General features: G+C 38.5%; 1 protein-coding gene across 8 annotated transcripts in view; it reads right to left on the reverse strand.

Annotated features, from left to right (window-relative positions):
• Nucleotides 1-26153, reverse strand: part of sdk1a (sidekick cell adhesion molecule 1a) — a 405563-nt gene that overhangs the window by 213095 nt on the left and 166315 nt on the right. For all 8 annotated transcript variants that reach the window (XM_079824232.1, XM_079824230.1, XM_079824228.1 and 5 more), the window contains exons 2-4: nt 15105-15264; nt 8288-8394; nt 4899-5046 (exon numbers count right to left, since the gene is read on the reverse strand). In XM_079824232.1, the coding sequence (XP_079680358.1) occupies nt 4899-5046; nt 8288-8394; nt 15105-15264 (415 nt within the window). The remainder of the gene's footprint in view (nt 1-4898; nt 5047-8287; nt 8395-15104; nt 15265-26153) is intronic.

Raw genomic sequence — 26153 nt, forward strand, 5'->3', positions numbered from 1 at the left:
CATGCATATGAATAAAGGTGAATGAAGTGCAAAGTCTCCTGAGACCGCTGCTTGAGTTATACATGTCCATTGGTAATGTGAAGGACTTACATTTAGTAAAAATCCCCTTGGTAACAAGAAATTGTAAAAATAGCTGAGAAAAGTAATGTACTTGTTAAAGAAAATATCTAGCATAATTTGTTTTTCAGATTGGTTTGATATCTCATACAATAAAACATTTTAAGATATCATTTCATTTCATTTATTTCAACAGTTGTGCATATTCTAAGAATGAATTTCTTTATTTAAAAAAAGCATATCGGTAACACTTAATAAGGTATCATTTGTTAACAGTAGTTAATGCATTAGCTGACATAAACTAACAATGAGCAATATATTTTTACAGCATTTATTAACCTTTGATAATGTTCATACACACTGTACATTTTAGTAGTGAAAATCTACACTATTTTGATGAATCAAAACATCTAATGGTACAGGGAGCAGCAGATATGACAGAAATAGTCTGATTAAGCTAGCTGACGAATCTCAGAATCAGCTCAGAATCTCTAGAACAGAATGTCAAAAGGCTTGTCCATGCTTGTATCATGAATATTATTATCAATGTAACAATCTTGTTATTTTGGACACCTCTTGACTGAGAAATTGTCATTGGTCAAACTAGTATATATGTCCATAGTGAGTATAATTATAGTTTTTGAAGTTTTGATGAGGAGATCTCAACAAAGAACCATTCAACTCCCCTCACTCCACTTCCCCACTTGCTAAAGGGCATTAGTGTTCTGCAAAGCAGCATTTATCAGTTCTGTGATGGAATCATCTTATGAGACTCACAAATAGATTTATGTTGCAGGCTTGCAGCATGTTCATCCATGTTAATATCGAGTCAGGGCCGTAGATCACAGCACATAGATAAACTTTGATCCTACAAGGGCAGTTAATGTAATGACCGTGCCAGTCAAGTGCTTATGAAGTACAGCCCAATTTCCCAAAGTCCATCCTGGGGATTTTGCCCAGGAACATATAGTGCCAGTTTAAATGGCTAAGCTGATTGCATTGCTTCAGCCGCTGCCACAGAACAATTAAGGATGTGACATCACATCCAATAGTGTGCTAATGGGCTTGGCTGGATGTATGATTGCTTGATATTACTCTATCGTCCTCAGGGCTGGGTGAACTTCTGGGTTCGAGTCTGGATGCCGTAGACACCAGCTGGGCCGCATATAGGGTCAAAGCAACAGTGGGAAGATCGCCAGAATCCCAAAGGTACAGATTCCCTCGGCTGCATATATGCGGCAGTGAACATTGTCAGCAGTGGCATATTGATTTTATGCATGCGCCCTGCTTTCTGTCATGATGCAATATTCTGTCAAAGCACTGGCAGGAGAGCACCGGTCCAATTATTGAGCTGGCATGTTGCCAAGCTGCCTTAACTACATCTACAAAGAGCCTGTATATCCACCTTCCAACATGTCTTTCAACCAAATACACAATTTTACTTTAGAACAGCACAGGTTATATGCACAAAACTACATGTGTTTCCTTGTTCCCGGTTCTTCACTGTTCACAGAGTCAAATCAGCAAATCAAAGCAAATCAGTTCACTTGGCCGTCATTTCTATAACATCCCTGCAGCAACTTCCAGACATACAATTACACTTGAATGGGAAAGTACTGAAATTTATGCAATTGTTTTTTGAAATTACTTTCCAATATCATATCAAATCAGGAACTAAATCCAATAACATCTGTGGCATAAAATATGCGTCTTAATATAAGATAAGATAACTGTTTTCTTTTGTAATATATTTTAAAATGTGTGTTATTGATGATAAAGCTGACTTTGTTTCAAGAAACATTTTTTATTATTATCAATCTTGAAAACAGTTGTACTGATTATTTGATGAATACCGGTATAATGTTCAATGTTGTGACCAGGGTGTGAAATTAACTTTATCACTCACCAGCCAATTTGGCCACAAAATTTTGAAGTTACCAACCATTAAGAACTTCTACTAGCCAAAACCAAAATATTAGAAATAAACCAGATTATCAAAATCATAGCTTAGATTTAAATATATGTATTAGGGGTGTGACGAGACACTTAGCTCACGAGACGAGACAAGATTTTTGAACAGTATTTTTAAGAAATCCTCAATGACAAATTTCATGACTGGAAAAATAGCAGTGCAGGTGCATTTTGAAATGTTTTAACTATTCATCTTGTAATAATTTTCATTCAGTTCTACTTTCTGAGTATGAATCATACCAAAGACAACAATATACTAGCACAGTAAAAGATTTTGCCACAAACTCAACTGACTGGCTTCTCTCTTGTATGAATTCACACAAGTCTCTTCAGACCTTACTGTACATGAATTACGAGCTTCCAGATTGAGGTTGTGACCTCCTAACTGAACTTCTTTTACACATTTCCACAAACATAGCAATAAAAACAGTATAAATAGCAGTTTTTTCTTAGTCTTATTAAGTGCAACCAATATCAAACTCTCTCAATATTCAAAGTGCAAACAGAGACCAGAGCTAAGAGGTGGCTAAAACTACACAGCCCAGCCTTAGGTTTGATATTGGGAGACAGGCTATTGTATGTAGCCTAATTTGCGCACATCAGGAAGCTATTGTATTCGTACTCTGTGTATATGGAGCAGCGGTGCTGAGCACGCATTCTACAAGCTAAAACATTTATCAGACGCTTAGGCTCTGTTGCGCAACGAATCCTCGGCCATGGTCTTGACAGTCATCTCGCCTTACTCTCATCATGTGATCTGTGAACTGTGATCCCTGTGGCACTGTGTGCGACTGCAGCTCATGCTGGATGAGCAGAGTAGACGTTTACGATAGTTTACAATTGAAGCGACCGTTATCCAACTGAATGTTTTATATCTATAAAAAAAGCAAAACAACAGTTGAGGTAATGTAATATAAATGTAGCGGTGGCATATTCATGGCGATATCGCGATACAGTTTTGACCTCGACGAGAAATCTCGTCACATTTTAATATTGCGAAATCTCGTGGCACAAGATCTCATCACACTCCTAATATTTACTATTAAATCTGATTCTGAATCACTGTTTGTGGATACCATTCAAATAAAACAAAATGGAAATAAAAACAAAATTCTCTCTGACTTCTCTTATAATTGCCATGAGTTTACCTGCATGTTGCAATAAAGATGCTATAGGGCCGCTTTTTGCCCAAAAGTCTTGGACATGCGGCAGGTTGGGAAAAGTGGCCTCTTAATTGTCTCCTAAAGACTTTGCCAGAGTGTTAACCGTTCACACATTGTGCACCGGTCGAGTCACTCCGTACTCACATTCTCAAGATCAAAACAGTGAATCTAATCAAAATACAGGCAAAAGTTCAGTTCAAGAATGAACAAAGTGGTGTCAATGCAACTGGAAAGAGCGATTAATATTATTTCTCTATATGAAGCATATTTATTCAAGCCACAAAAACAAATATATTACTGAAAACTGCACAATAGATAATCTCCTAGGGTGAAGTCAGTACATATATGCAGTATATTAGTCCTAAATCATTGTATTTTAATGGAAAACTATGTGAGTGACACTGTGGAGCGGCATGATTTTGAACAGCCGGAGTCAGCGGTTAGGTGCCGCTGGTGTGTGTACGGTCGTAAAAAAACGATGTGATTGAATTTTAAAGACATGGCGCTGCGTTTCGCTTAGTGTGCGACCCTCTTTGCACATTGTTTTGTTAATGTTTGAGGCTCCTTTTAGGGGAAGAGCTCTGATAGCAATGCCATGCAAAGTGAGAACATAATTTATGAATCATAACCCACCAAATTGGCTAGTGATATGAGTTACCCGCTACAGCGTATATAAACCCTGTTTGTAATATTATAAAAGTCTTTAATGTCTCTTTTGATTAATTTAATGTGTCCTTGCTGTATACAAATACTTTTCTTTATATTTCTTAAAATAAAAAAAATAAAAAATTTGAACAGTAGTGTATATGTTTATTGTTTTGCAGGCTGAACTTTTCTTCATGACAGATTAGCATTACAAATGCAATTTGGTCACATGTGTTTCTGACAAGTGATTTGGATCACACCTGAAGATTGGTAGTCCACATGTAACGGATATTAATTCCAGGTGTAAATGGGATCCCAGAACCACAACCACAATTCTGCAGCTCACTTTTGAGAGTTTTTATTGAAAATAAAACTGCCTGAACGTCGTTCTAACAAATCAATCCAAGCCCGAAGCCAAATGGAACGAATGCAAGTCATTACTATCCCAGGTCTATTTCTAAATTTACCTGCTTTAGCCTGTTTACTTTTCAATTACACCTTCTGCCGAAATCCAATGCAATGCTCAAATGGGCCCACTGCTGTATGCACAGAGTGAAAGGTGAGCCATTAGATGTGTCTCAGTGGAGGAGTTTTTATTTGGGTCTCGTCGGAATGAAAGACATTTGACTGATAACGGCGAATCAGATCAGCCTCGTCGATCTCAGTCTGGGTGAGCTGCTAATTAGAAAAAGGCAATGAAGAACTACCGTAGCAAGATTAAAGAAGGGCCAGGAACAGGCATTAATTGCACTTCTGTGACAAGGCAGTGGGAGAAAAACACTCACGCACACACTCAAAAAAAGCAGTGCACAGAATCCATGTCCTTTGCATCACTGGCTGAAGTGTCTCTCTGTTTTCCCCAACGTGTTCCATTGTGGGCTGCCGTAAATGGATGCCCAGAGGGATTAAGCGTGATCACTGAAGGTAATAATTACATCTCTTACAACGTGCCACGTGAACCCCAAGCCATGAAGACCTGTGCTGGGTCACCCAGAACTCTCCTAATGAACAGGCATTCAGGTTTAAAAATGAGACAAGCAATTACTAAAGTAAAGTACTTACACTCTGCTGCTGGGAATAATTTTGTAGCCGTCCCTGAACCATGTCACCTGTGGCCGCGGGAAGCAACTGACCACTGGGGAGTTGAGGATGGCCGCCCGGCCTTGCGTCACTGTCTTTCTTTGGTCATTGTCGATAAAGTCACCCATATCTGCAAGAAAAAAGAATTACGACCATGTGATAACCTTTTTGCCCCACAAAACAAATCAACCCTGATGATACATTCAGGACAACAGAGGCTTTTTGTATAAACTTCAGAGGTGTTCAATCAGAAACATTTATTCAAACATTTATTCATGGTGTACATCCAAGCAAGAATGCATCACAATGTAGAAAAAAAGAACGTCTTGCGCATTGTGCTTTGAATTTAGAGAAATAATTCAGACGGTGCAGTTTTCACATTGATTTAAAGCGATTGATTCACAGTGTTTAAAGTTCTCATTTATGGGATGAAAAAGCCAAAAAACAACTGTAGCCATTAGATAGTATTCCTAAACTGGCTAACATTAACCGATTTGCTCAAAATTTGCAACAATTGTTTTAATGTGGCATCACCTAATTAATAATCACAAGTCAAAAATGATATTTTTATAATGATCCCCTCACACTTCTCAGTAGCTATAGTTATAGTTACTGTAGCATTGCTATAGTTTTGTGATGTAAACAAATGGATCAAACAAGATAGCCACATCAATTTTAGCTCTTCTAAAATAAACCTGCAATGCTATTGGATGAAGTATTTTGTGAATAGGCCTGTTCACCTGGGCATCAACTCGCACAACCTTCGAACTTGCCTTGAAGCACATCATCACGTTTTACTGGACTGGATACATCTACATTCAAGTAAGTAAAACGCCCCAAATATTTTTTTATGTCATTATTAATATGTCTAGATCATGCAAATATTAAGGTACTGTTGAATGCTTTAATCATATTAGATTTTGAGCTTCTAATGTCAATGTTGTAATTTTACAACACAGGGTGAAAGGGGTAGCAAAATTTGCCTGTGCACCTTGCACATTACATGGATGAATTTTACTTCTCACCTGTTCCAAATAAATATTAATAGAAACATAATGTTTTTGATCATTCACAAGTTTTACATTTATTCTTTGTTACAATTTAGAATTTTAATCAAAATGTAATTATTATTAAATTATATAATAAGTTCAAGTTGAATTAAGGAATTAGTTATTTTGTTCGTATTTGTGTAGCAATATTTGAAACTATCTGTATCTTATCATTTATAAAACATATTTAACTGGTCTTGTTTTCTTTTCTGGGATTTGCTTGTTTGCCAAAATATCTGCTTTCTGCATGAGGGACAGGTGATAATGTTTTGGATTGTGGGGGGTATAAGTGCTATTAGCATGATAGAGGGCACAATACTGATAGCCAGGCAGTATTGTGTGAATTCTGTGGAATGTGTGAATTCTTTAAAATGTGTAAGTATGATTGGAATATGTTTCCTATATTTGTCCCATTTTAGAATGCCACCAGCCAAGAAATGTATTATCTACAAAGTGTATTGTGTCATTGATGCCGTCCAAACTGGGAACAGTGATTTTTTTTTTAATGGATTGTGGTGAAGAGGAATGCTCACTGGAAAAGGAAAACCCAATGACTACCCATCTGATGATTATGGCAACAAAATTAATTCACTCAAGAACACAGACCAAGCCCCATGACAGGTATCGCTGGCTGATAAAGGATTTGATCAGTCCCAACACTGATTTTTCAGGTCAGGATATCACTAATGATGCCGTGTCCCTTCATACACCACTGAAATATTTCTGAAAGTTTGCGTCAGAAGATATGAACAAAATGGAGGATGCTGCAGACACTGTGGTAAAGGCTACAGTGCAATGTCCACCTCTGCTTCATGGAGGATAAGAATTTCCTGTGGGACTATCATACAGTAACTGAATATGGCTAACAGAGCTAAATCACGTAAATGCCAAAGTTTTCATTCAGTTCATCAAGTTTAGTTAATACAATCTGAACATATTTTTATAATAAATAATTTTTCCATTTATAAAATGTAAATGTCCAATGATTAATATTGTGTGATTATTAGTGTACATATAGGCTACTTTTATGGGGCTACATAAGCATAACTCCTACAACAAAATGTAAAAGGTGGTAAAAAATGTTTTACAGTTATTTTCTATATCAGGGTTAAAGGGACTTTGGTGCAGAAATGACATATTTCATTTTATAACAAGCAATCTTGTCTGCTGGTTTGATTTGGGAAAATGAGGAAAGATGATCTTTAAAGAATGGTTTCTCATTTGATCACCGTGATAACTCCATCCTGGCTGAATGTTTCTCTGAGTCAAAATGTTAGAAGCATCGGAAACAGTCAGTCTGGGTCATTGTGAACCTTTAAAGCATAAATGCTACAGTAGTGGTTTAACGCCTAGTCGTCTTTTAGACTTCTAGACACAGCAGTCTTTTACTCTTTCAGTGTAAATCCTGCTTTATTCAGAGCATACCTGGGAACCTTTAAATGGTATCACTCAAAGTGCAAGAAAGAGAAACAGTTTTCCCCCCATGCAGAAGTGAAGTGTTTTCAAGCTTCAAAAAGGTTGCAAAAGCAACAGCATGCATGTATGGATAGAAGTTCCTGTGCATTGTTTTGATGCCTATATATACTACCATTCAATAGTTTTTGTATCAATGCAATGAATTAAATTGATCAAAAGTGACAGTAAAGACATTTAGAATGTTACAAAATAATTTGATTTGCAGTAAGTGAAATATTTATCACATCTGTTTTAACATTGATAATAATAATAAATGTTTCTTGAGCAGCAAATCGGCATATTAGAATGATGAAGGATCATGTCACACTGGAGTAATGATGCTGAAAATTCGGCTTTTTCATCACAGGAATAAATAACAATTTAAAATAAATAGAAAGAGTTATTTTAAGTTGTAATAATATTTCCTAATAACTATTAACTATTTTTTTGCTGTAGATTTGATAAAATAAATGCAGCTTTGGTGAGCATAAGAGACTTCAAAAACATAAAAAAAACATTCCCACCCATTAGAGTGTGTGAGTGTGTGAGTTTGTACAGGTATATGTGGTTTATGAGGACACAATGTGTATAATGACATGGGTATTACAATGTAAACATGGTTTATGAGGACACTTCTTGTGTCCCTGTAAACCAAATGGCTTAAAAGAAATATACTTAACAGTGCTTTTTTGAAGCCAAAAAAAGAAGCCAAAAGTTTTGTGTGATGGGTAGGGTTAGTGTTAGTGTAGGGGGATATAATTTACAGTTTGTACAGTATAATAACTATTACGCCTATGGAGAGTCCCCATAAACCACATATTCAAGAGTGTGTGTGTAAATATATCTGATCTACACCAGAAAACTCACATGCCACTTGTATCTCGGCTCTTCTCTGGAGCAGAGCGCCCATCCTGTTTCTCACCACACACTGGTAAACACCCATATTGGAGCGCCGGAGAGAGGAGATGGTGTACCTAAGATAAAGACAAACAATATCAACAACTTTAATTCAAATCACAGAATTGAAGAAAAAAAACAACAACACGAAAAACAACAGTGCTATTTGCCAACAAATTCAAGGATTTTCAACTCATATGTGTTCCCATTTAGAGGGGTTGGGTTTAAAAGGTTTACCCTTGCAGTCACTACTATGCTTTTTTTCTGCCAGCTCGCACATTAGCGTGAACAGGGCACATGGAACTCCTCTCCATGCCCAGCTATGATGACAAATATCAGGTTTTAGCCAAAAGGCCACTTTGACTAAAAGCAGAGGTGGTGAATGCTTTGGCATTAAAATCGTTTGGCATTTCCGAATACGCTGAATATATGACTAATGCACTGTTGCTCACTACCTACTTAGCCGAATCTGTTTACGTCTCTGAAAATGCCACCTGGTGGGTTTGTACATCTCAGTGATGGTTTCCCTCCATCACAGGAACTCAATAGTAATACTGCAGCATCTCTGAGCTTGCTGTTTAGGTGATGAAAGATAATGAGAAAAGCAATACCAATTAGAGCAAACCAGCTCTGTAGATGGACAAAATGCGGAAACACTTGACAAGGGGAGGTGCAAAGACGTGAAACACCTACTTTAGCATGTATACGACTCCTAAATGGAGGATAAATCAAAACATCTAATGTAAAAGTTGACATTAACTATGAATCAGGTGTTAGTAGTGCACTTCAGGTAGCGGATGAAAGCATTATTCGTCTCTGAAGAGAGCCGGGCAGCGCTGCAGACTCTTCTATTAAGACAGAAGGAACCCGCAAGGCCAATTCTTCAGCAGTTTTAACACTCCACACGTCTGAGGAAATGTTGAATGCTACAGAGGCTGTACGCTGATTAAAAAAGGTCAGGCTAAGAGGCTATCATTACTGAGAAATTAAACACATGGCATGGAGAGAACTCAACTAGGAAATGATATGGTTGATTAAATGTACTACTGCATAAACTAGAGAAATCTCTCTAGAAAGAACGGGGGGGAAAACATAATTAAAAATGATTTGAATGTGCTTCACTTCTAGTAATTTCATTTCTTGAACGTTCCAGGTTCAACATGAGTTAAGCTCCATTGACAGCATCTGTCGCAGAAAATAATGTCGACTCGTTTCAACAAACAAAAAGTGCATCTGCAGTAAATTTGATTACAATGGAAGTCTATGGGGGAAGGTATCGCATTAAAATAAACATTAAAATTCTGCTTCAAAAGACACGAAGAGTGTACAATCACTTACTAATCTCATCTGTGTAAAATGATATCAAAATGTTCTCCTGTCATGATCATAACAGAACGTTCTCATACGGTTCCCTGTTAGTCATATAATAACATTCCTTGTATGACTTTAGCGGGATGTTCCATTTTGGTTATTCTATGGTCACACAGCAATGTTACAAAAAGGACATTTGGGACGTTAACATGGTCCTCTATTGGTCATAGTATAACGTTTCTGATATGACTTTAGCGGGATGTTCCATTTTGGTTATTCTATGGTCACACAGCAACATTACAAAAATGACATTTTGGACGTTAACAGAACGTTCTCATACGGTTCCCTGTTAGTCATATAATAACATTCCTTATATGACTTCAGGGGGATGTTCCATTTTGGTTATTCTATGGTCACACAGCAATGTTACAAAAAGGACATTTGGGACGTAAACATGGTCCTCTGTTGGTCATATAATAACGTTCCTGATATGACTTTAGGGGGACGTTCCATTTTGTTTTTTCGATGGTCACATAGCAACGTTACAAAGAGGACATTCGGGATGTTACCAGAATGTTCCCACATGGTCCTCTGTTGGTCATATTATAATGTTTTATGATATGACTTTAGCGGGATGTTCCATTTTGGTTATTCTATGTTCACAGAGCAACATTACAAAAAGGACATTTGGGACGTTAACAGAACGTTCCCACATGGTCCTCTGTTGGTCATATATTAATGTTCCTGATATGACTTTAGGGGGACGTTCCATTTTGGTTTTTGTATGGTCAAAGAGCAACATCACAAAAAGGACATTTGGGACGTTAACACAACGTTCCCGCATGGTCCTCTGTTGGTCATATAATAACATTCCTTATAAGACTTTAGGGGAATGTTCCATTTTGGTTATTCTATGTTCACACAGCAATGTTACAAAAAGGACATTTGGGAGGTTAACAGAATGTTCCCACATGGTCCTCTGTTGGTCATATATTAATGTTCCTGATATGACTTTAGGGGGATGTTCCATTTTGTTTTTTCTATGATCACATAGCAACGTTACAAAGAGGACATTCGGGATGTTACCAGAATGTTCCCACATGGTCCTCTGTTGGTCATATTATAACGTTTCTGATATGACTTTAGCGGGATGTTCCATTTTGGTTATTCTATGGTCACAGAGCAACATTACAAAAAGGACATTTGGGACGTTAACAGAACGTTCCCACATGGCCCTCTGTTGGTCATATATTAATGTTCCTGATATGTCTTTAGGGGGACGTTCCATTTAGGTTATTCTATGGTCACAGAGTAACATTACAAAAAGGACTTTTGAGATGTTAACAGAACGTTCCCACATGGTCCTCTGTTGGTCATATTATAACGTTTCTGATTTGACTTTAGCGGGATGTTCCATTTTGGTTATTCTATGTTCACACAGCAATGTTACAAAAAGGACATTTGGGACGTTAACAGAACGTTCCCCCATGGTCCTCTGTTGGTCATATATTAATGTTCCTGATATGACTTTAGGGGGACGTTCCATTTTGGCTATTCTATGGTCACAGAGCAACATTACAAAAAGGACATTTGGGACGTTAACAGAACGTTCCCACATGGTCCTCTGTTGGTCCTATATTAATGTTCCTGATATGACTTTAGGGGGACGTTCCATTTTGGTTTTTCTATGGTCACATAGCAACGTTACAAAGAGGACATTCGGGATGTTACCAGAATGTTCCCACATAGTCCTCTGTTGGTCATATTATAATGTTTCTGATATGACTTTAGGGGGATGTTCCATTTTGGTTATTCTATGGTCACACAGCAATGTAGCAAAAAGGACATTTGGGATGTTAACAGAACGTTCCCACATGGACCTCTGTTGGTCATATATTAATGTTCCTGATATGACTTTAGGGGGATGTTCCATTTAGGTTATACTATGGTCACAGAGCAACATTACAAAGAGGACTTTTGAGATGTTAACAGAATATTCCCACATGGTCCTCTGTTGGTCATATAATAACATTCCTTACATGACTTTAGGGGGACATTCCATTTTGGTTATTCTATGGTCACATAGCCGCATTACAAAGAGGATATTTGGGACGTTAACAGAACGTTCTCATACAGTTCCCTGTTAGTCAGATGGGGATGTTTAATCTGGGACTGCGCTGCAACATATCTTGTTCAGTGCAGTGGTCTCTACACTACATTCCCATAACGTTAGCAGGACCTTTAGGGGACCAACTTAGAATGTTATTTTTTGGTCCTTAGGTCCTTCCATCAAATTTACCGAATGTTCTCAGAACATGTTGGTGTGAATCAATGTACACTGGGCTGCTTTGCAAATGAGGGTCAGTAAAACACAGGATTTGCACAAAAGTTGCTTCTCAAAGATTGATAAATACCAACTGTTTGTCCAACTTCATATTCAGAACATGCAAGTACCGCAAGTTATATTTTGTGAATGTATGCAAATCGCCTTTGTGAATGTGCTTGATGCACACTGATGGCTAATGTCGCTAAAGTTACCATTGCCTCTGACTGTATTCACAGAGATCAGAGCTATGTCATTAGTTTTATTTTTAAGTAGCAATAAAAGTGCACTTCTGAATTGTACAGGCGGTGAGCATATTTTGTGCTAAAAATAACAAGCTCTGGTCTCTGTAAACACAGTAAGAGACAATGAAAACTTTAGCCACATTAGCACATTTAGATAGGCGATTTGCAAACACACACATTATGGATCATGAAGGGTTGGCATTGATCCATCTTTGAGAAGCAACTTTTGTGCAAATCCTGCATTTTACTGACCCTCATTTGCAAAGCAGCCGAGTCTACATAGATTCACACAAACATGTTCTGTAAACAGGATCAAAAAATATTTATTCGTTATTTGTGGGATTTATTTGTTATTTGTGAGAAAAACGCTTCCCCGCCAAAAACACAGAATGCTCCGGGTTTCCGGGTTTTCACTGTTATACGCTAGGGGGCGCTATTATGCATCTTCTGAATGAGTACAGAATCTCCTGATCAAAACACAGATGAAGAAGACACAAAAAACAAAAAACAAACTTTTCACAACATTTTCATTTCAGATGGCACATGATTTCACTCTTTTGTTTAGATCATCACTTTTTTTTGTTGTTGCCATTTACTTATTTAAATACTGAAAGTCTGGGACAAAGGTAAAACAATACAATCTGTAACAGGCAACCTTTAAAGGTGCACTGTGTAATAATCAGGAGGATCTATTGAAAGAAATGCAATATAATATACATAACTATTAGGGGTGGCACGGTTCACAAAACCCACGGTTCGGTTCGTATCACGGTTTTAGGGTCACGGTTTTCGGTTCTGTACGGTTGTTGTTGTTGTTTTTTTTAATCGTTAACACTCCAGAAATTTACTTCAGCATATGATATATATAGCTTAATCATCCACAATTTAGCATACAGTATTAAAAATTGTTATATCAAGTTGTTTCCTAACTGGCTGTCTACCGAGTCCGACACATTGGCGTAACATTTTTCATGTTAATCGAATCAATTTTGATCAGAACAATGCACTGTGGCTTTAATTCAGCTGACCTGATTAACAAATTTCACCATGAAGTGTTCCGTGTGTTTTACAATCACCATATGACATCCAGCGCTGTGAAAAAATAAAATAAAATACACGAAAACACAACACTGCCAGACGTTTTTGCCCAAACTTCAAAGGCATGTTTAAATTATTAAAACTAGAAGCATATCTTAACTTTTAAATGTTACATTTATCATGTGAACTACTTATATACAACATGTTATGTATGCATGTGTGTATGAGACAGAGGCGAACACGGTCGCATTTGCAGCAGATATATTCTGCCCATCATAAATCAAAGCATGAGACAGACAGGGGTCGGAGGAGAACAGAGTGTATATGTACTGCCAGTGTGTGTATGCGCAACGGGCGCGCGTGGCTACCGCTCTCCGCACTGCATCTGCCCTGCCCGCTATACGACGCTGGCGCATCCAACAACTCCGGGCAGCCTTCCTTATCTCTCCCACTTGCATTTCTTCACGTGACGTGACCTGCAGCACTCCACTTTTACTTTACTGTATGTCCACACACACACACACACAACCACACACCTCTTATTTCGCGCGAAAAGGACACCCACTGTCTGAGGTAACATACGGGCACGAGGATACATTGCGAGACAAGCGAACCGAACCCACCCCAAATAACTATGTTTTCAGTGGTGTATAAAGACCTCCACCTTTAACGGAATTTTCCGGCTTTCCATGTTTTATACGGTAGGCGGCACTATTACACAACTTATGAAAGATTACCTAATCTCCAGTTCAAAACACAGGGGAAGAAGATGCAGAAACAAGCGATATCATATGTAATCATATGCATATATAAAATAACGCAATCACCAACATTAAACAGCATATAAATCAAAACTCCCTAATGTTGCTGAATGAAATATCGACCCAGGACGAGCTATAGGAATGTAAAGCTTGATCTAATCAATTTATGATTTGATCATCATTCTGAATCCGATCTGGACATAGTCTTTGACAAAAACGTGATTTTCTCATCTTTTTGCTCAAAATGTTGCTCTTTTTAATTAAACTTAACCACATTCAAGTGTTGATAAAAAAATGCCTTAAGCTAGAACAAAACAGGGTTTTTTTTTTGTTTAAAAGCAGAGGGTCTGTTCTTTCTTTTGATATATTGCATGTTCAGAAATTCATACAACAAAATATTCAGGGGGATTGTTGTGAAAATTATCAAAAATGCTGGCGGTGGCTGGCAACTTAAAAAAATAATGAAAAAGAAGACATAAAATCAGTTAGTTTTAATTTTAAAAAATTAAGTTTTCTATAGAACAATGAAAGTAAGTGCTTCGACAAAAACACAAGCTTCATATTTCGAGAGGTTATATTCTTGTAAATGCCTTGCCCCATAGACTATAAGCACGTTTTTGATAATTAGTTTCTAAGAAATTTAGGAAATGATTTTCAGTGGAAAGCTTAAATTATTTTCAAGTATGCTAATTACCTGTTGGAAACATCTGAACCATTTAGCACTTATTTAAAAAGAAATCATATTTAAAAAAAAAACACTAAATCTTTCTAAATGTGAGTGTATTCTTAAAATTCCAAGTTGCTTTAAAAAAAAAAAACTACACATTATTTAAATAATGATAAAGATTCCTGAAACTGATCCATAAAAGCAACAGCAGAATAAGAATATTGTTCTAAAAGGCTAATGGTCATGTTTTGAACAACTTTAATATACCTGACAGTGAATAAATTTGCTGCTTGTACAGAAGTAAAGCTGCAGGGGAGATTAATATTAGACTTTTTGTCTCTTATATTAACCATGAGCCTCTGCTGTTCTCTCTCCTTGTAACCTTGAGACAGTTCTGAGCAGGACTTCTCCAAAAAGCCTTAAGATGAAAGCTGGCACTCACTTGTACTCAGGGGAAAAGGCTGTGATATCTGTGTTGTTGAGTATCCATTTGAACTCCAGAGGCCAGCTGCCCTCCGCAAGGCAGGTCATGACCAGACGGTTTCCTTCTAGGTGGATCTCTGGAGGTCCCGGTTCCGTTTTGAAGTAGGGGGCCACATCACCTGAAGGCAGACATGAAAGAGGCACAGTTAGTAAAGGTGCCAGTTCGCTGTAATGCTACCCTGACCCGGCGCAGGCACCATCAAAGATGAAGTCAATATGCAGGATCATCTCTGGTTCCTCAATTTACAACAACCAGTGTGTCAACTTTGCGGAAATCCACGTTCGATAGAGACGCCTATTTATGCCCATTCCTCAGTGAGAGCAAACAAACAGAGCCAATCACACAAAGGTTATCGCAACATGTTCCTACAAAGGCGGAGAAATCTTTCATGACAGCGCCGGAGAACCAAAGACAGCCAGCACCAAACCTTTTAAATCCTCCATCTGCTGATTTCGCCACACTTCACAAGAGCAAGGCTCCGAGCTTTGATTTGAAATAAAAAATGAAAAAAAGGCAGGACACCTGGGTGCACTGAATATGACTTCTGTCAGCGGCGTTGCCGTGTTTCCCCTAAAGCTCAGACAAATCAATTGTGCCGTGCAATGGCTCTTTTATACAGCGTATAAACCATCTGAAATATGTAAGCGAGAGGACTACAGCTCAGCCGATACGCACTCGCTGCAAAAAATCATTTTCTGTATAATTTTTTACTGGAAAACAAGAAAAAACTATTATCAAAACATCAAAAAGATTTACTTGAGAAGCAAAGTGGTGTAATTTGATGCTTGTTTAAGAAAACACATTTTGAATTAAGTGTATTTCTCTTACACAAGTGGCAAAATGCTTTCTAATTTTAAGCAAAACCTCACTTTATATACAGTAGCTAGATTTATGCACAAAATATGTAAACATACAAACTTAACATAAGAGAAATTTTCTGAAAACAAGTGTTATTAAATAAATTAATACAGAGTCAGGGATGTTTAGATATTTTTACTGGTAAATAAGACAAATACTGATCAAGAATAAAGCAATGTTTTGCAGCGCTGAGAGATATAATGAGGGTTTCTTTTTTTAACCTTGGCCCCTACGGATTCCTGTATTGGATGCAGCAAATGTATTTGTTAATGAAAAACCATTATATTTGCAAGTTCTTTAAATTGATTCTTTTGCATTTATTTATGTACATCCATGAACATTTAGCTCATGTACAGGTTCCTGAATTTCTGTGTTTCAGTCAAACGGGCGAAATGTCAAGGGGTCACAAACCTGCTGTAGAGCCAATAGTGGAGAATGTAGACAGATGCAGGCGAGCTGCTGTGGAGAATATCAATGAGGGCTTTAAAAATGGAGTGAAAGGAGTGAAAGAAGGAGTTGGAGTCCAAGGGCTAGCAAGACTCCAGGTGAGAAAGACATAGTGTCCTTGAGGTCAGGGCAATTGAGAAATATCTGAGAGTGACCGGTGTGGGTGAGGTAAGATGGACATTGCTTTATGGGCTTTTTATGGGTTTACCGTAGTCGTCTCACCAGAATGGAGGACACAAAATGCAAGGACCACATGTGGAAGTATATTTCCTAGTTTTTTGGGAGCAACAATGAAAATGTATGGCCGGACATCTCGCCAATCAAGTCCAATCAAGAGATCCACTAGCTCATGGGTATTCAATTCAACTTTCACAAGATCCAGACTCTATATTTCACTACTAGCAAAGGTAAGAACAATCTGAGACTGTTTAAGGAGCCCATTCCTGCATCCAAAATCGCATAAGGTCTGAGTAGGTACTACCTTTGAATGTGAATTTACTTTGCAACCCATAAAAAAGTACATTCTATATAGTATGAATATGGGTAGTATTAATGAAATCTGGACGTACTACATCCACCATGTTATTTTCATGGGACCCACCAGCGTCAGGTGCGTCACTTCACGTCCATTCATAAATCCTCTCCCGTGGCCTCATGGGATTGTAAAGTGTCCATCGAATGCCCACTTCAGAATCTCACCAGAAGTAGTAGGTCATCCGGGGACTTTTCGTCTACTGTTTTTCGAATACTATTTGTTCAGACATACACTCTTTTGGAGTACTGTTTTTCGCATACTATATAGTAGGCATTCGATTTCGGACACAGCCCATATGTTGCACAGCTATGAAATTAATTAAAGAGGTCCTTGATTATGATTTCCCTTTTTTAACTTTAGTTTGTGTGTAATGTTGCTGTTTGAGGCTAAACAACATCTGCAAATTTACAACGCTCGAAGTTCAATGCAAAGGAAATCGCTTTTTAAGGACTACAGCAAACAGCTCGTAGGGACTACAACAAACTTATTCACGGGTTAGTGACATCACGAATCCTAAAATTTACATAAACCCGACCCCCGGGAAGACGCAACAAAGGGGGTGAGGCGATGTCGAGAAGAAGAAGAGTTGTTGTAGTAGAGCTCATTTGGAAGTCTGCTCAATCTGTTTTATCCGTCTTTTCACATTTATTGCAATGCAGTACCTAACACAAATGCAATAGCATTTCATAAAAGCAAGATGAAAACATAAGTTATAACCATAATTAAACAAAACTATATGTGTTCTATCTTCATGCGGGATTTATTCTCTGGCTCTGAAGGCATATTACAACAGTTCCCATACAAGAAATGTATAGATTATCATGACTGAATATGCTAATCAATGACTTAAATATAGTTAACTCCAACATCAGCTACATAAATTCATCAACTAAGCATTCAGAAATGCCCTTTTGCGTTCTACATGTTGTCACTTCTTCTTGAGTCACTTCATCATTGTCCGACTCCGGTTTGAACATAAAAGGCTAAACAGTTTCTGACCTTTTCAGTGTGTGTCTGCGTGAGGTAATCGGAGCTGCTAACACCTAGCCTGACAAGCCAGAACCACATCAAGATGTTAAGGTCTGGGAACTCACCATTGGCAGAGCTCAATCCGAGGGGCGGGATAAACGGTTGTCTTTCAAAGTCCCTCTGCACGCAATAGGATAGCGCTACAACCAACCAGAGCAACGAAGAAGGTGAAGCGGAGCTAGTTGATAGATTAAACTTTCGCCGTATCCGGTCAGCAAAACTCCGAACACATCTTCCTTTCTTAAGAATGACTTCAGTGCCGTTCTTTGTTCTTTCCTCAAAGAAAAGCTTAACTCCAAGTCTTCCAGAGTCGCGGCCAAAGCCGATTCGAAAGACCAGCTTCTTTGTTTACGAGTAGCACGCGGAAGGACCGCAACTCTGCAGCATTATGTTAAGCCCGCCCACGGACTCTATACAGGATGTGATTGGCCTGACCAGAGTTTGGTTTTTCCAGCTCGCATGCCAACGGAGAGTTGCTAGACTACCCTGGCTGCAAATTAGATTTGCTGCTGCTAGGGTGCGTCTAGATTTCTAGGCTAGCTAACACCAGCATTTGAAGCTCCGCCCCCTTCCTGCAGCTCATTTGCATTTAAAGGGATACACACACAAACGGTGCGTATTTGCTCACCCTCAAAAAGTGACAATTTTAACATGGTATTAAAGATGATCTGTGAGGTATATTGAGCTAAAACTTCACATACACACTCTGGAGACCACAGAGACTTATTCAGGTAAAAAGGGGCATAATAGGGCCCCTTTAAGCAATAAGTATTTCATGAATATACATCATAGAACCAGTTATAGGATTTTCATTGTTAGGGAATATTCATTTGCAGGGTTGTTTTTAAAACCTAAATCCTCCAACATGGGATGCAGTAGTGATTTATGATTTCAACTTACTTTATGTGCATTGTATTTGCTCAACATTACTGAAAGTCTAAAAAAAAAAAGCAGCCAGATCATAACTGGCCTACATTCCTTGCAAAACATTAAAATTCAGTTCAATAATACATCACAAAAATGTTTTCTTGAGCTTGAGGGTTTGCAGCAATCAAGAACTGTAGTAATTAAAGCAAACGCTCAATGTTAATCACGGATAATCATTCTAAAATTAATCTCAGTCTGTGCTACAACTGAAATGTTCCGGCATAGTTCCTTTCTGCCTCAGTTATACACCTCAGAGGGAAGTAATGCCTGCAAGCTGACACCTGCTCACCTCTAAGGCATTTCAATCCTAAATCTAAATAGTGCACTGGGGGCCAAGTATTCCCATATGACATTTAACCAAGGGTTAGGTAACGCTGAAGGAAATGCCTCAGTATTTGCCATGAAGACATGAAGAGCTCTGATTCCCTATAAGACTCACTCCTTACAAGAGTTCAAAAACAGAACCCTTCAGTTCTTTTCTTTTATTCGCTGTAAAATATCCAAGGATGTGCCAGGCTTGACACGCCTCTTATTTAATGTCTTCAGCACCAACATAAAATCTGCAAAATGTTAGTAGCCTTATGGTTGGCTGTAAATATAAAAAAGCAATAACAGTGGCGAAGGAACCGCACACCCAAGTTTAATCGCCCTCAGAGGGGTGAGGAGCACCTTGTTAGAAAGTTTCCAGCCATCAGTATCAATCCATTTTTCATCGGACTTGTTTCACCTCTTTAGCTAGCAGCTCTCCTCTGACAGCTTGATCCGGCTCTCACTCATTGCGCTTCTTATTCTTATTTGATGCCCTGAAAATGCATTTTTAATTTAATTTCAGACACTGAGAGTGACATATCACAAAAAACAGGATTTTCCCTGCTCTTTTGAAAGAGAAGAGCTCAAGTATTATGCAGACATACTCTAATATTCACAATTCAAAGCTTTCTACACAGCAAATATGGTTTAAATATCATCACAATTCTGACTATTATTATGATAATACCAAAATTTCACAATTTGATACGAATATGAGTAGATTTTCATGACATTCAATTGCAATTCCGATAGCAAAGAAAACACTAATAGGACTGAGGAAAGAGGTCAATCTGTAATGTCATGTGATTTCTCAGGACACTTATTTCAGTCATTTCTCTGAAGCAGTTCGGACATTTTCTGCATGCTATTCAATCCAAATTTAATTACCCACATTTGCATATCAAAATATATTCAGTATTCTGCAGCTTGGACTATAATGACAATACATGTGCATCTCTCTCTCTCTCTCTCTCTCTCTCTCTCTCTCTATCTAAAAGACTTGGTTTGTGAGTACTAATTTACATTCAAATATATGAAAATATACAAACAACATAATTATTTAGACAAGTAAATTATGTCATTGAACTCAAAACCCTGGTATTTAATGAAAACCATGAAGTGCGCGGCTATTAAAGGTATGGTAGCGAAAACAGCCCGTTTACTTCTGAATGGGCATGAGACCTATGAATCCTCCACTAACATAAGTGGACTTCAGAAAACAAATAAAAAGCTCCACACTTGTAGGACGCGACCCCGCCTCAGGATCAAAAAATGTATGGTCTAAACATAAAATGTTCACTTTTCTTCAGAGAGCAAATAAAGGAAATATCAGTAGTGTACACAAGGAAAATCTGTCACCAACAAAAGTACACACTCATCGTGATGGGGTATCTTATGTTTGCAACTAACATTGTCCATCTTGATGAAAAAGGCCAAAGAAAGCCTTGATTGTGTAAGCATAAGTGCCATAGGTATTCCCAGCGAAACACCCGGAGAAGAATTCACAATGACTGTACGTCGCTCTTGAGACGTGCTCTGTTTGATATGCTGTGAGAACATCTGTCCTTGTGAATACCAACGAGTCCTCTACAAATTCTCATTCAGATAGGATCAAATCAAGCAGACAAAAAATATGAAGGAGAGGAAAAGAAACAAGTACAACTGCACCAAATCAGCTCTTCACCTCCCAATAAGGAAATGAAAACATCCTCTTCTGCTTATCAATGTCATAACGATACACAATATGCAAACATGCCTCTATCAAATTCTGAATGAACGTTATTAATGAGCATAATAATGGTAATTCTGTTAAAGGCAGGAAATCTCTTGCAGGTTTTGATGTAGTTTTAGGCAGTTGAAACCTTTTTAAGCATGCTACGTCTCGAGAAAGACCCTTCCCATCTGCTGTGGGTCCCTGGGCGGCTCAAGCAGATGCCTGTTAGACAGGTAGTGTGCAGGCGTCTTTTCCCGTCTACTCCACCTTCCCCATTTTGCCAGGTGTGCTCAATGGAGCCTTCACTTTCCATTTGTCTGTGCATGAAGCCGGAGTGGCAGTGTGGGGCTCATCAGCATTCTGCCTCTCTAGTGGACCGTACCACTGCAAGACGACTTCAGGAATGCATAAGCAGAGACCAAGAAAGAAATTCAATTTGTTGGGATTATTATCAAAGATGAAAAGTTCCGACAGCAGACAGCTTGGCTAAAAGTGCATGTAACAGGTCTGCTCCAGGGCTGATGGGCTAGGTTGATGAAATCGCCCCTGCTTTTTCATTAGCTGCATCTGCTTTCCTAACTTTTCCTAACAGGAATGCAAACCTGATGGAGGGATGTCGCAAACATTGAAGAAAGCGGAGTAAAACTATGCAGCAACTTTTATTTCTTCAGATCTTTGCGCAATTTCAGCTTTTATAGGCTTCAAAAATTGTCCTACAAAAATGATATATGTGCTGAACTTTCTAACAAGTATATAAGTCGATCCTAACATACAGTATATTTGTTAAATATCACTTTGAATACAGCCTAATAGAGCTGCTGCTGTCCATTATGTTGTTAATATCCAGATTTCCAGACAACGACATTGACAAGACGAAAAGAAAACAAACTGCTCTTAATATACAGTATATATACACCGATCAGGCATAACATTATGACCTATGGACATATGAGTTGAAGTGAATAACACTGATTATCTCTTCATCACGGCACCTGTTAGAGGGTGGGCAGCAAGTGAACATTTTGTCCTCAAAGTTGATTTGTTAGAAGCAGGAAACATAGGCAAGCATAAGGATATGAGTGAGTTTAACAAGGGCCAAATTGTGATGGCTAGACGACTGGGTCAGAGCATCTCCAAAACTGCAGCTCTTCTGGGGTGTTCCCAGTTTGCAGTGGTCAGTATCTATCAAAAGTGGTCCAAGGAAGGAACAGTGGTGAACCAATGACAGGATCATGGGCGGCCAAGGCTCATTGATGCATGTGGGGAGCGAAGGCTGGCCCGTGTGGTGCGATCAAACGGATGAGCTACTGTAGCTCAAATTGCTCAAGAAGTTAATGCTGGATCTGATAGAAAGGTGTCAGAATACACAGTGCATATCAGTTTGCTGTGTATGGGGCTGCATAGCCGCAGACCAGTCAGGGTGCCCATTCTGACCCCTATCCACTGTCGAAAGCGCCAACAGTGGGCACGTGAGCGTCCGAACTGGACCACCGAGCAATGGAAGAAGGTGGCCTGGTCTGAACACATGGCACCAGGATGCACTATGCTAAGAAGGCAAGCTGGTGGAGGCAGTGTAATGCTTAGGGAAATGTTCTGCTGGGAAACCTTGGGTCCTGCCATCTATGTGGATGTTACTTTTACACGTACCACCTACCTAAGCATTGTGGCAGACCAGTACACCCTTTCATGGAAACGATATTCCCTGGTGGCTGTGTCCTCTTTCAGCAGGATAATGAGCCCTGCCACAAAGCAAAAAGGGTTCAGGAATGGTTTGAGGAGCACAAGAAAAAGTTTGAGGTGTTGACTTGGCCTCCAAATTCCCCAGATCTCAATCCAATCGAGCATCTGTGGGATGTGTTGAACAAACAAGTCCGATCTTTGGAGGCCCCACCTCGCAACTTACAGGACTTAAAGGTTCTGCTGCTAACATCTTGGTGCCAGATATCACAGCATAACTTCAGGGGTCTAGTGGAGTCCATGCCTCGACGGGTCAGGGCTGATTTGGCAGCAAAAGGGGGACCAACACAAGATTAGGTTTTCAGTTTTCAGTTTTCAATTATCAGTTTTATTATAATTACTAGGGCTAAAATTGTAACCAATAGTTATTTTCATGTTATGGCCAATAATCGTGATAATTTAATCATTCAAAAAAAGAATAACAATAAATCAAAAGTTATTAATTTTTCATTTTTTTATACCAAAATTCACTTAAACATACAATGTTACAAAAAGTATATCCTTTTATTGTAATCTATCGGTAGCCCAGATAGTACTAGATGACAAACAAGCTATTTCAAATGTAAAAATAGGCACAAAAAAAAAGCATCCAATAAATATAAAATATGAAATTTAACTGGTAATGGCATTGGCCACTGAAATTTCAATATTGTGAAAACACTACAACTACCTCAAATATCCCACCAGCCACGATCACTTTACATTCCTTGTCAAATCAAGGACCCTCTGCAATCATTTGTAACGTCAGATAAGCAGATAACAGCCTCCTGATGCTGGTTACTTCTGCACTCCATGGGAAATACGGGCCTGCCTTCTGACTCTTAACTCAATTACCTTTAAAAGGGCTCCTGGGAGCACTAGCCTGCTTTTTATCTGTCAGTCTGTCTGGGGGAGTAAAGCCCACACACTGACAATCAGAGTGGGCAAAACTAGCTCATTACCATTCATTTGATGAGCTGACTGTGAATCAAAGCGCTAGCCAGGGCTTTGAACCCGAGAGCACAGCATTTGACAAGATATGATACATCAACACATGAAGAAACATGCATGTGAAGTTAGTTAACATTCAACTGCACACAGCAGAAAACTTTGCGAATTACGTTGATAATGACAGGGAATATAAGACATCAACTCAAAAACAGGGTTAAATGATGATTTTAATAAGTGTTGTTTGCGAAGGGAAGTGTCACTATTACTATTGCTCAAACTTGAAAACAACACTTGGTAGCAACTATACAGCAATGTGCTAAAAATGACTCGAATCAAGAAGCAGCTTATTAACCACCAAGAACACCCAAGTTGAATACCATAGCGACTATACAATAGCATGTTTAAAGGTGTAGTATGTGATATTGACAGCTAGCAGTTAAAATGGGTACTGCAGTCCAAATTTAAAAAAAAATGGAGAGAGTTTCTTCAAAAACAGATCTAGTTTTTAACGATGTCTAATGGAATAACGGTTGTGCTACAGTATCTGTGCAGTTCAGTTCCATCTTAATGTTAGATCGCTGTTAAATTAACAATAATTGCTCCTGAAGCGATAAACGAAAGGCTGATTCTCTTCAAGAATACCAATTATAGCCTTATCTTCAAAGGTAGAAACTTTAAATCTAAAAATCAGTGTGGTAAGCTTCCTTCTGCATGTAGAGTGAAAGTTAATGTCTTTCCCTGGCCGGATGACACAGGAGGATCATTCTTCTGCCTGACATTGTCTGACAAGCCAGACAGGGAGCAATCAACCCTGTCTACACATTACTGTGGAGATTTCCACTCAGAGTCAACCACAGATGAACAGAGAGAGACACTGAGATTCACCCTCAATACTCACTCTGTGACGTGAAGCATCTTTTTTCATGAAAGGAACCAAGTTCAACCTCTCTGACTGTGAGCTTGATCAGATAAACTCTAGAAAACATGAGAGATGAAATACAGCTCCTCAACTAGTAAAATGCAAACTGTAACTGCTAAATTATCGTTTGTTTGTACCTGCCATAAAGAGATAGTTCCCAAAAATAAAAATGGTCAATTTTCTCAACCTCATGTCATTCCAAACCCAAGACTTTTGTTTATCTTTGAAACACAGATGAAGATACTTTTAAATAAACTTGAGCAATTTCTGTCCCGCCACTGAAAGTCCATTCCACCCATTCAAAAAGTTCATAAAGTGATTTGAATGGAATGGTTTAACCCAAGTCTTCTCAAAAGACACAATTGCTTTATATGATGAACAGATTTAGAGTATGTTTACAAGACAACGATGTACTAAAAGCAGACGACAGTGCTGTCAAAACGATCCCCGTTCACATGGATCTGTAAAAATTACCAAAAAGGCTGTATTATGCATGCCAGGCCAGTAGTTGGAGATGTAACTTGGTGAAGAAACAACCGGCGAACGCGCAATTCGCATACGTGAACATGTAATATGCATGCACATGAAGTTTTCACAAATTCATGTTTTATTGTTTACATGGGGACATTAAAACCCGTTTTCAAAAGCTTGTGTTTTCAGGCCCCCAAAACGCTGTTGTCATGTAAACTAATAGCCAAAGCGCATTTAAAGTGTTCAGTTAAAAACAGTGTCGGGTAAACATACCCTTAATTTCGGCTTTCATTAACATATAAACTTTGATCAACGCACATAGAGCTTACCAAACATGGAAAATGAAAACGCATATGGAACTATCACGCAAGCAAGTTTTGGTGTAATGCACTTTCAAAAGAGGGACAGAAATCCCTCAGGTTTCATCATCAATACACTCAGCTGTGTTTCGAACATGAACAAAAGCCTTATTGGTTTGGAGAAAGAGTAAATTGTGACAGAATTTCCATTTCTGGGTAATGAAATGTAACAATTTCGTAGCGTTCTTACTCTAATAGTGTCTCAATGGTGTATTAGAGATATTTGCTCTTTATAAATCTTTACCATTTCTTGGAAATAACATACAACAATTGTTGACATAAAGTAAAAGGTACAGCTATAAATTGAATGTAACACAGTCCGGATCATTTTTGTCCTGGTACCTGAGGAGAAATGTCTTCAACAATTTGATGAAAAATGAATTCACATTGAAATGACATTTCACATGAGAAATTGTTGAGATCTCTTTTGAACCTCCAGAGGAGAGAAACAAGAGATTACTAGGTTTTTTCCTTCTCGAGAAAAAAGCGTTAGGTATGAGTAGGGCTGTATGATTAATCGGAAAATAACCGAAACCGACATTCAGAACCTCTAACCGACATATTTTTCCCATGTCGGTTATTTCGGTTTTCACGTGACTCCGCCCCGTCAGTCACATCAAGTGCAGTTTGCAGGCACACAGAGATGCAAGAGCAGTTATCTGTGTTTATAGATGCCCACAATCACTATAGTAACTGCATGTTTTACACAGTTTATATACAGGTCAGTTAATCGCCGTTCTTATAGCCTATATGCGCTGCCGCCGACACACAC

The sequence above is a fragment of the Gobio gobio genome (genome assembly GCF_949357685.1).
Source record: "Gobio gobio genome assembly, chromosome: 1".
In the NCBI taxonomy this organism is placed as follows: domain Eukaryota; kingdom Metazoa; phylum Chordata; class Actinopteri; order Cypriniformes; family Gobionidae; genus Gobio; species Gobio gobio.